Source organism: Glycine max, chromosome 20 (genome assembly GCF_000004515.6).
Source record: "Glycine max cultivar Williams 82 chromosome 20, Glycine_max_v4.0, whole genome shotgun sequence".
In the NCBI taxonomy this organism is placed as follows: Eukaryota; Viridiplantae; Streptophyta; class Magnoliopsida; order Fabales; family Fabaceae; genus Glycine; species Glycine max.
The window spans coordinates 2,697,606-2,708,717 of NC_038256.2; the positions used below are offsets into that span (position 1 = coordinate 2,697,606).

Below are 11,112 nucleotides of genomic sequence, written 5' to 3' on the forward strand. Positions count from 1 at the left end.
CACCTAGACTAGTTTTTGTATTAGGGGTAGTTTTGTAATTTTACATGCACTAAGTGGATATTTGATGTGTGTGGTTGGAAATAAATTTAATTGAATTGGTAGAAGCCCAATCCAATTAAATTTTAGAGGGGGAGGTGAGCATTTGCTTACTACACCCCATTGCCACATCATATAGTCACACTTTGTGCATGTCCTTCATGCTTTTCATGCCTCATGACACCTAAGCACACTTAGTGGAGAATCTTGGAATTGATCTTGGATTAGTGGGCTGAACCATAACTAAAATTCACTAATCATAATTAGTGAAATTTTGGCTCCAAAGTTTGGCTCCACAAATTCAATTTCAAATTCAAGTGAAATTTGAATTTCCCTCCAATTTTGTGTGACACTTAGGCTATAAATAGAGGTCATGTGTGTGCATTTTTTTCAACTTTGATCATTTGAATATTAACTTCAGATTTCAGAGCTCCTTTTGAGCACAAAATTTCGTGCTCTTCTCTCCCTCTCCCTTCATTCATCTCCTTCTTCCTCCAAGCTCTTATCCATGGCCTCCTATGGTGGTGAGCTTCTTCTAGACTCATCTTCTCCTTGAAGTGGCGTCTCCTCTCTCTCTTCCTTCTCCATTCCGCTGCCATTTATCTTCCAAGAAGCAAAGGAATCCATTGATGAAGAAGATCCTAGGCCTACAAGCTCCAATGGAGCTTGCATCACATAGAATGTAGGAGGCGTTACTTTGAGTGACATCTTATATTATTTGTTGATCTTAGTACACATCATTCATGTTTGGTATTTAGTGTATGTCAAGCCAATATTAAAATGAATGAAAATGTGATTGACCTTGACATGGATGAAATGTACCAAGATAACACCTCATGTTACAAGATAAACAAAAAATACAAGATGTCACTCAGAGTGATGTATGTTGCATCCTATGTGGTAAAAATCACTTATGATAAGTAACTAATTTTGTAAAACACCCATTATCGTAATTAGTTTTGCGAAATAACTTGATTTAATAAAAAAAAGTCGAGTGGTATAAGACATTGTTATGCTCACACATGGAAGAAAAATCTATTTACTAAGAGAATTTGTGTTCAATTTTTTGTTTGTGCAAAATTTTCTTTGATTTTTGATAATCATACATTGCGAACAAAATTAGTTTTTTAACCTAATAAATTGAAGAACACATGTGATCTTTGTCCAAGGCAAGGGTGAACCCAAGATTCAATGACCCAGACCAAAATCAAATAAATATATAAATATTAAAATTCATACAAAATATTTATATATTTTTAAAAATAATATAAAAATTAATAGATTTACACAAAAGATATGAAACGTATTTTGAAGATCCTAAATTACAATCACAATAATCAATTTCATATGTCACCAATAAATTTAATGGAATTTATAATAAAAATTGGTGCCTATGTTAACTATATCTTTCTTAAGAAAATTATTATTAATTATATTCCAAAAATCTATTAAATTTGAATAAATTATGCTACTAACTAAATTATCTTTGTAACAATAGTAGTCAACCATCATTGAAAAATAATTTACTTAAAGAAAATTCAAAAAATGAAGAAAAATATGTGTTAAGGGATGTAAAAAAAAATAACAACATAATTATAATTCTATTATAATGTTTGGATTGAAAAAAAAATCATGATTTAAATATGTATTATATATATATATATATATATATATATATATATATATATATATATATATATATATATATATATATATATATATATATCTCTTCGTCTTCTCGTGGAATACAAGAGGGAGTGGAGGCCAGTAGAACCCCCTTGTTTATTCGGCATACACATCGTCGGGGGCTAGCCACCGAGTGCAGTGCAACCATCGGAAAATAATGGCAGAGACAGATTCGTCGTCCTCTTCAGATGGAGAACCCTCGCAATCGCTGGCGTCGATTGCGGAGAATCTTCAGCGTTCTGCCATTCAATCTGCTCGAACTGTGCAACATAGCTCTTCAACTCATTTCCGTGCCTTTCAGGTTTCCCCATCATCTTCTCTTGATCTTGTGTATTATTTGCGTTATACGGAATGTAAGATAATATCCCCCTATTTGCTGGATTTATGTTTTAGTTGGTGAGAACTGAGAAGGTGAATGCGGACTTGGGGATTTCCATTCCTCTGTAATATTTAGGTGAAAAAAAAATAATCTATGAAGATTTCATGGATTTTCATAATTAATTTTATAAGTTTCTTTTTCTTTCTCGGGGTGTAATGGCCCTTGAATTATTTGTAGTTCTGCCACTGCCCCATTACATAATACTAATACTTTTCTTTTATTGGGAAATGTTAGTTGTTAGTTTTTTTGTTAGTGGAGAATTCAAACCCATGACCTCTCTCTCCTTCCTTCTCCTTTCTTCACTAAGTCAACCTTATAACTCCATATGATACTAATACTATATCTAACACCCTTTTTCAAATAATAAATGTGAATAGATTGTTTGCTTGCCATTGAATGACAAGCTCATGCTTAATTTCTTGCTGAACAAGTGTGAGAAAATAGTGTATGTAGGGCACCAAGCAAGCTTCCGTAGCAGTGGAGCTGTTGAATTTTGAAGGGGGGGATTTGGAAGAAGATGGAAGAGAACATGTTAGTGAGAATTTAGTGATAATGTAGTAGTGTACTATGAAGCATGGACTTTGACACAGGCATCAGACACGACACGAACGCAGACACTTTGACACGACTAATGTCTAAAATCTAGGACACGGGGATACTGCATAGTGCATACACACACAAACATAAAGACTCTAATGAAATGAACTATGAATAACATATAACAAAATATCTAAATTGATGTTCAACTTTTTAAACCAATCTTCTATGTTTTTTCAAGTGTATTAGTTGTGTAAAGGTGACAACTTAAGTGTTCAAGCCAACAAAAATAGTTTTTTTAAATTTGACACTTAATAAGAAGTGTTGAACAAGTGTCGGAGTGTGTCGGTGTCAGAAACGTGTCCAACACAACGAACAAGTGAGGTGTCCGTGCTTCATAGATAGCGTAGAAGTTTTGTATATCATACATACATATCACTGATGTTGCATCCACTTCTATATTGTCCCTCTACGAGTGCCAAAACACACCACTTTTACCATCTCTATCACTGTTGCTGCTACTGCTAATCCTAATTTATCATCACCAGCAGCAGCATAGTAACCTTTGCCACTGACAGCATCAACCCTGCTTCTCATGTTTGTTGTCACAACCATCACTATTATTTTTACTATCATGGTTTTCGTTTTGTGAACTGCCACCTTATCTTATCTTGTGTCCATAGTAAAATATTAGTTTATTATGTCTACCTAATTTTAAAATTATAGCAACTATATTATCGAATTGTTTTTTAAAATGTCTAGATTATTCACTCAAACATTAGAATTAGATTTATAAATTCATTTCCTGATTCTTTGTATAGTCACACGAAATGTTTTTTTGAAGCTCTGAACTAATTTAAAGCTCTAATAACTTGTTATCATATGATTTAACCTGCTAAACCAGTCTAAAGTAATGAAGCATGATTATTTTTTTTATATGTAAGGCCTGCATTAACAATATATAAGAAAATAGTAGACAAAGTCAAATAATTTTAAAGATCAAATCTAATTTATTTTCATTATATTTTTTGAAGTGCAGGCTCTATTTTGAATTTCTTTATTTTCTTTTATAAGAGGTTGGTGGGGTATTTTTATATGCTTTCCTACTCTTGTTTATAGAAAATAACCATTCTTCTAATGCCATAGCATCTTTTCCCATTCTCTGATTTTTTTTCCATGTTCAATCTTATATGAATTTGGGAAATTCCTGACCATGTGTAATCCCTTTTTTATCCCTCAATAAAATATGAATGGCTCCAAAACTCATCTGGCTATGCATGATTCTTTTGCAGAATTTTTTACCAGAAGCAGTATCACAGTATAGAACATATGAAGATGCTTTTGTCAATAAAGTTAAAGGTGATTAAAAATTGATAGTATCAATCTTGTGAGTGTTGGTTGTGTCCTTCAACTTTTATGATCCTTTTGTTGGTTTATTTTAAAGGTTTTGGCAAAAGTAAGATAAATTTTTATGGCACTGTAATTTATGTGATAATTTTAAAAAAATTGATAGGAAATGCTTGCATTTCTTCAGATTGCTCTTTGTACCTATACTTGTAATGTCATAGGATTATGTTTATGGCTTGTATTTGTTGTTCAATTCATAATTGTTTCTTCAAAGATTTTCACATACTGATTTGCAGAAAGATCTTTCTATATTTGATGAGCCTTTTCATGATTTTGTTTTCCTGTTTGGTAGGATATTTTTCTTACCCTAGTAGTAAAGGACTCTCAAGTCTTGTCTAGCATTCAGAGGAATGAGCAGATCTTACTAAATTTTAATTTTTCCATAAGTAATGAATGTTATCAATCTTATTTTAAAATTCTTTTTTCTTAGAACTTAGATGAATTAACACACTGAACGTTATCAAGCCTCAAACAAGTGGGTAACCATAGAAACATCAGAGTTGTTTCTGCTTTCTGGTGAATGGTAATCTTTTATATATAGCACCGGTTTATATTTTACCCTTTTGCAGATGGACTGATGATTGCAAAGGAGAATCCAGCTGTAAGTGCTGGTGTAGCTATTTCTGCTGCCCTTCTGGCTATGCGAGGTAATTTTTTCCCCCCTATCATTTGCACATACAAGTAGCAAATTTTACTTTGGCAGCTCAGCTTTTCTTAAAGGATCAAATCAATATTTCTGTATCTTAAATTCTCTTGTGATAGGCAATTTAGTTTAAATATGTTATCATAATACAAGTTATTATATTCAATATAGTGGCCAAACCTGGGAAACTAATGCAGGATCACTGCTCTTTTCTTTGTGTATTCTGAGTTATTTCCTTGTTTTTCTTTTGGTTTTGTTTTTTAATGTAGTTTCCATTGTACTAACTAGTCACATGGAAAGCATTTGAACTTCTAATGACTGGAAAGCTGGGTTTAGATGTGACTTACATAATTTGGCTTGGACTTGGTAATATACAATTAACCTGATATAAATAGCCCTTGGGACTTTGCATTTTCTTTATCCTACTTTTAGCAGTAATTCTGTTACTAAGCTGCTATTTTCTACTTTCCTTGTATCAAGTGGTACTAAAACCATGGTGAGGCATAGAGTAGAATTTGAATTGTCTTGACATATGCTTGAAGATTTGTCATGTGTAATACATGCTTCATAGTGAAAGGCATCATGTGGAAGCACGGAAAATAAACAAGGCACTTGTAGGCAGTCTGGAAAGTAGTCTAGAGTAAGACATCATTGTATAAGAGACTTCTCCACCAATTTATAATATCTTGATGAATCATAGATCCTGAAAAGGCACTTGATTTACCACATTAAGACTTCAATGAATAAATTGTTTTTTAGTTGGTACAATCAAGAAATCACAAAACAAATGGACGATGATATGCCAAATCAATGATAAAAAATATTCATAATATATTCCAGAAAACTTTCCTCTTGAAATTTCAATATTATAATACCAAGTTTTAGACACTTGAGCTTTTAGAATTTTCAGTATTAGAAAATATTGATTTATTGAGTCAGATACCAACCTATTAATGGTTTTTTTTTAAACAGATAATTAATTGTATTGATAAAAAAAAACGAGGTACAAGAAGAGGATATAAGGTACCAGGGGTTCCTATCCCAGGGAAAATAAACAGAAATGAAAATTGTATCCTCTTCCCTACAACCCAACGAAAATCAACTCCACCCCCCTATATAAGTGACCATACAAACAAAAAGCAATTGATGAAGAATAGTAGTTGAGCATGAGCCGGCAATATCGAAGCCCTAAAAAAAATCCCCCATACTATACCAACTGTGATTAGTTTCCTTGATAGCATCCAGCGAGGTCACGAATCACTTCAGATTTGCTATGCACGTCTTAATATTTGATGTCCACTGCACATAAGAGTAAGAAAAGCCTTTGTTTGATCCCTTCATCCATGACCATGACCAGAATGAAATATTCTCCAAAAGGGTTGATAATTCAAAGGATCCTCCCTTAAAGATACAATTATTTCTGCATGTCCAAATGTTCCAAACTATGGAGCACCAGACTGTTCTCCAAGCTTCCTTCATCCTTCTCAAACCATTCGGCACCACATGTTGTAAAAGGCATGATTGGGCTTCCCGTGGTAAAACAGTTGTAGTGTCAATCCAACTATAACAAACATCCCAAATACTTCTCATAACAGGGCACAAAAAAAATAAATGCATAACACTTTATGGTGCTAGTGGAAGGGATCTTAAAGCTCATATTTGAGCCACAAAATAATTTTAAGGTTTTAAAATATTCAAAATTTCAAAATATCTTTGAATATGGAGTGGAAGATTTCAAGACCGAGCTAAAAATTGAAGTGAAGGGGAACTGATGTAAGACAATAGGGGTCAATTATAAGACCCGAGAAAACTGTAGAAGAAACCATTAAAAAATAACTTTGCTTGAATTGTTTTTTGATATAGCCCAATGGCATTGATTGATCTGTGTAGCTGAATCATATAGCAAGGTCAAGGTATAACGTATGTGTTTTTGTTTCATATCTTTCTTGGAAAATGTGATCTATCATTATGACTCTTCTGTATTATATTGCTTGTGATTGAAACCAGTTTTTTCCATGCCATTTTATATATCTCAGGTCTCTGCTGAGTTTGCATTTGTTTTAAACTGAAACATATTTTGGTTTTGCAGCTCCAAGAAGGTTTCTGTTTCGCCATACATTGGGTCGATTCCAAAGTGAGGAGGTATTACTCAGTTGAACAATCAAGATGCATCCCTTATCTATGTTCTTACGTACTGCTGCTCTCTATTTGTGATGCATAACCTGCTTTTTCTTATTTTGTAACTTGATTTCTTAAGATCTTTACTTTTTACATGAATGTTTATGAAGGCGCGATATGCTAGAATTGAGAAGAATGTAAAGGACTTGAACCTTTCAGTGGATTTACTGAAGAAGGAGAATGCAAAATTGCTTCAAAGGACAACTCTTGCTGAGAAGGAAATGAAATATGGGCATACGGAACTAGTGTATGTATAATCAGTTAAAGGATGTGACTTATTTGATTAACTGCTTAAGTATGCCTTAAGTTTATTAATTCCAATAAATGATTAAATTCATAGGAGTGCCGGAACCCAATTTCAACAGCTGGCAAAATCAGCATACAAGGTTGAAACCCGAGCTGCTGGTATGTTTTCTTTCTTTCTTTTTCTTTTAAGTAAACTTGCGATAAAATATCGAATTTAATTGTAATATATACTGATAATATAATTTTTTTTTATAGTGTCATCCAATCATGGATCAATGTGTAATTGAAATTGGATCAATGTATAATTGCAATTTATAATTGAAATTATTGACTTTTGTAAAAATTAGTTTAACAAACATATTTAAGGTGATTTTTAATTGATTGGTAGTATCAAAACTTAATTGATTATGTATCAAAATTAAACACTTTAGTACACAAAGTTAACAAATTATTTTTATCCCAATCCCATGCTTTGTTAAAAAAATAAAAAATAAAATAAGGAGCTCTTTAAAATGTGAAGTTAGCTACATGGATCATACGTTGTCATTTAACTCCATTAATATTTTTCATTCCATGTTTCTTTTTTCTTTTAAAAAAGAAGAAAATCAGGAGTTCCTTTTGTGATTCTCTCTTTCTTATTTGCTTTGGGTATTGTTTGTGATATATATTGTGGCCTTAGAATTTACCCTCATTTTATCATCCTTCAGATTTGCTTGACAAGCTGCGGTATATACCTAGTCGTGAAGCTCTGGCACTTCGAGCTGAGGCAAGCCAACTTTGTCTTATTGTGTGTTTCCCAAAAGTTCAGTAATGTTCATTTCTCATTGTTTTTCTCTCTTCCTCAAACACGTGACAGGTTGCTTCCATGGCTTCAAATTTGAAGCGTCAGAGATCTTCGCTGAACAAACGGATAATGAAGATCAACGAGTTAGGGGTTCCTGTGTGATTGAATTAATGGACAAGTTGTGGACCTTCTCTTGATGCACCCCCAGTTTTACTGAATAAATTCTCCTGTTAAAGTAGATAGTTCTACGTATAATGCAGACCCATGTCCCGGGGCATCTTTTTTTGTTTTCAAATGATCAGTCTCTTTCATGCAATATATATATAACTTTCAGGCAATATACTATTTTTAACAAAAAATCTACTTATGAATTACTTTACATTGATTTTTCAAATCCCCCTAAAAAGATAGGTGTCATAAAAATGGATTTGCAAAAATATCCTAATTTTGTTTTTGTCCTGTCTTATAAACACTTTGAAATTCAAATGATGAGATAATTTTGAAAAGCTGAGAGAACATAAAAGGGCATAAACTTTTTATTAGAATCAATCTCGGTCAGTGCACGCGCATATATATATATATCCATTGTGTTGGACGAAAGAAACTTTAGTATAACTATAAATCAGAGTTTAAGTTTTTTTATATTAATTTGGACGATAAAAAGGTCTAACACATTAGATACTAGTTTTTGCTAAGGCTTTTGGACGCATGCTCTTTTGTAGCACGGGGGACGTTAAATTTTTCTTTGGAAAACATATATGATAAATTCAGTGTTTTATGCATTTACTTGCTCCTTTATAGCATGTTGGACGCTATCATATATGGTCTTTCAAAAAAATAAAAATTAAACCATATATGGAATGGTCAAAGAGATAAATGTTAACTAAGTTTTAGATTTTTTTTGTGGTATCTACAAAAACTAAAAAGTATTATTTTGAGAGTTTCTTTACTATTTTTTTTCAAACATTTAGTAGAAAAGTTGTTAAGAGTTCCTCTAACTTGTATCTAAACAATCTCAAAGTGTGAATGGTAAAATTCCTAGCAAACAATAAAGGTTGTTTAATTAACTACAGAATTAGAATTTAAATAAATTAAAAAAAAATTGGTATACAAAGAGAGAAATAGAATTGAGTTAGTTACATAAATTATAAATTTTAGGTGAAATAAAATAATAGATTAATTTTAATTCAATTAGGAAAAACATTGAGATTAAAGTTCATTTTATTATAATAATTTTTTTATGTGATAAAATAAAATAATAGATTAACTTAAATTTAATATCCTAATCTTTTGTTTGTGTTTATAAATGTTATATAATTATTTCACTATGATTGGTTTAGTGGTGAAAAATTTAAAATTCACTATATATATATATATATATATATATATATATATATATATATATATATATATAAATCATATAACTTCCTTTTATATTTATTAAAGAAAATTAGAAAAAGTGTGTTATTATAAAAAAATTAGTATTTATTAAATATATTTTTGGCTTAAATATGTTTTTGGTCCCTGATAAATATACATTTTTTGTGTTTGGTCCTTGATAAATTTTTTCTTTGGATTGGGCCCCTAATATTTCAAAAATTTTGTCTTAGGTCTCTACCATTAGTTCGTAATCGTTATCTGCCTACGTGACCGATAACTAGACAAGTAGGAGTGTGATTTGTCCTGTCACATCGAAATAAGTGCACATGTAAGCTAATGACGTGTTTGTTCACGTGTGACACTATATTTTAATTAAAATATAATTTTATTAAAACATAATAAAAAATATTTAGGGTTTTAGGTAATGCCCAAACATTGTCATTTACTATGTCTGGTGTGTCTTCTTGTCAGACCTGGTTTTGATTGTGATAGGGATCATGAGTATGACGGTCTAAGATTCGCATTGCTATACCTCTGTATAGTTTTGGGTTGTTTCGTTTAGGGTTTCACATGGTCCAGAGAAGAGAATGGCATCCATAGGAGCCTCTTGTTGGTCATTTGAGTCTGATTGTGTTCGTTGTTTGTGCAATAAGCCCGTGATTCAACTAACATCTCGAACCAAGAAGCATCCTAACAAGATTTTTTGGTGATGTGCTGAGTGGAAGGTAAGAAAAGTTTACTTTTGACATATTTGATTTCTGGTGTGATTTTGTTTGTGTTGTGTTTTTGTGGTGTATTTCTGTTGGTTTTTGGTGTGTGTTTCAACTTCTTGTTCATCATTTGTGATTTGTCTCTGTTGTTTAATGTTTAGGAAGTAGGAGGTGTAAATTTTGGGGGTTAATCCTTATGTATCACAAGTGGAGGAGCTGAAGCAAAAACTTATAGCAGCGGAAGAAAATGGTTGCAAAAGAAGAGGCTCATTGTCAAGGATATGTCACTGGAGTTAAAGAGCTACAGAAAAAATTACCAAACCAACAAATGAAGACAAACATTCAGAGAAAAAGGGTGAAGGTCCTAGGATGCATTGTGGTCTTCCTTTGAGGTTTGTTGTGTGCTGTCACATTTGCATTTGCAATTAAATAGATCAAGTTGTGATCAAGTTTAAGGTTTAGGGTTTGGTGTTTAGTTATTGTAAGAACAAGTTTGTATGAACACATGATTAATAATGAATTTTTTGTGGAACTAATTATCCATGTTTGAGGTGTATGTATTGTGCAATTACATTGATGAGTTGCAAACTCAATTTGTAATATTTTGTTTGCACCATCCTTTGTTTTCAATAATCCCGGTTGAAACTTTTATATTTGATTATGAAGACAACATACATACCAGTCTGAAAAGATGTATTCAATTTCAAGTGCTACTCCAATAGAACTACTAATTTGAGTCTAATAATAATGACATTAATATCACAGAACTAGTAATTTCAGTCTGATAACAATGACATGAATTTTAGTCTAATAAGAATCACATTAATATCACTGACATTAAAGAGTATTGAACAACATGATGTCTAACAAGCAACAAATCCTACAATATTAAAATAGAGTGCAAGTTTGGCTATTGACAAAGCCATGTGGTACACAACAAAAATCCAACCAAAATGACATCATTATAGACCAAAAAGCCAACTAAAATGGAATCATTACAGACCAAAAAGCCAACCAAAATGGCAAGATTACATACCAAAAAGCCAAACAAAAAATTAAGTCTTCTTCAATACAAATGCAATAAACAACACTTAATAATGTACCTTTCTTGAACACGATCTTCACT

The 11,112-nt window shown here is 31.9% G+C and overlaps 1 protein-coding gene across 1 annotated transcript; it reads left to right on the plus strand.

The window, feature by feature from the left end:
* The first annotated feature begins 1,754 nt into the window (after positions 1 to 1,754).
* Positions 1,755 to 8,234, plus strand: LOC100780119 (RGS1-HXK1-interacting protein 1). The gene is made up of 8 exons (XM_003556541.5): positions 1,755 to 2,023; positions 3,931 to 3,997; positions 4,615 to 4,692; positions 6,778 to 6,830; positions 6,977 to 7,113; positions 7,207 to 7,271; positions 7,820 to 7,878; positions 7,969 to 8,234. The coding sequence occupies exons 1-8, from the start codon at positions 1,880 to 1,882 to the stop codon at positions 8,056 to 8,058; spliced, it is 693 nt and encodes a 230-aa protein (XP_003556589.1). The 5' UTR covers positions 1,755 to 1,879; the 3' UTR covers positions 8,059 to 8,234.
* Positions 8,235 to 11,112: the final 2,878 nt, after the last annotated feature.

What these genes read in the sequence shown, in the direction of transcription:
- LOC100780119 (XM_003556541.5), top strand. Translation starts at nt 1,880, where the DNA reads ATGGCAGAGACAGATTCGTCGTCCTCTTCAGATGGAGAACCCTCGCAA. An exon ending in CTCATTTCCGTGCCTTTCAG is followed by an intron (nt 2,024 to 3,930) that starts GTTTCCCCATCA and finishes ATTCTTTTGCAG; the next exon opens with AATTTTTTACCAGAAGCAGT. An exon ending in CTCTGGCACTTCGAGCTGAG is followed by an intron (nt 7,879 to 7,968) that starts GCAAGCCAACTT and finishes AACACGTGACAG; the next exon opens with GTTGCTTCCATGGCTTCAAA.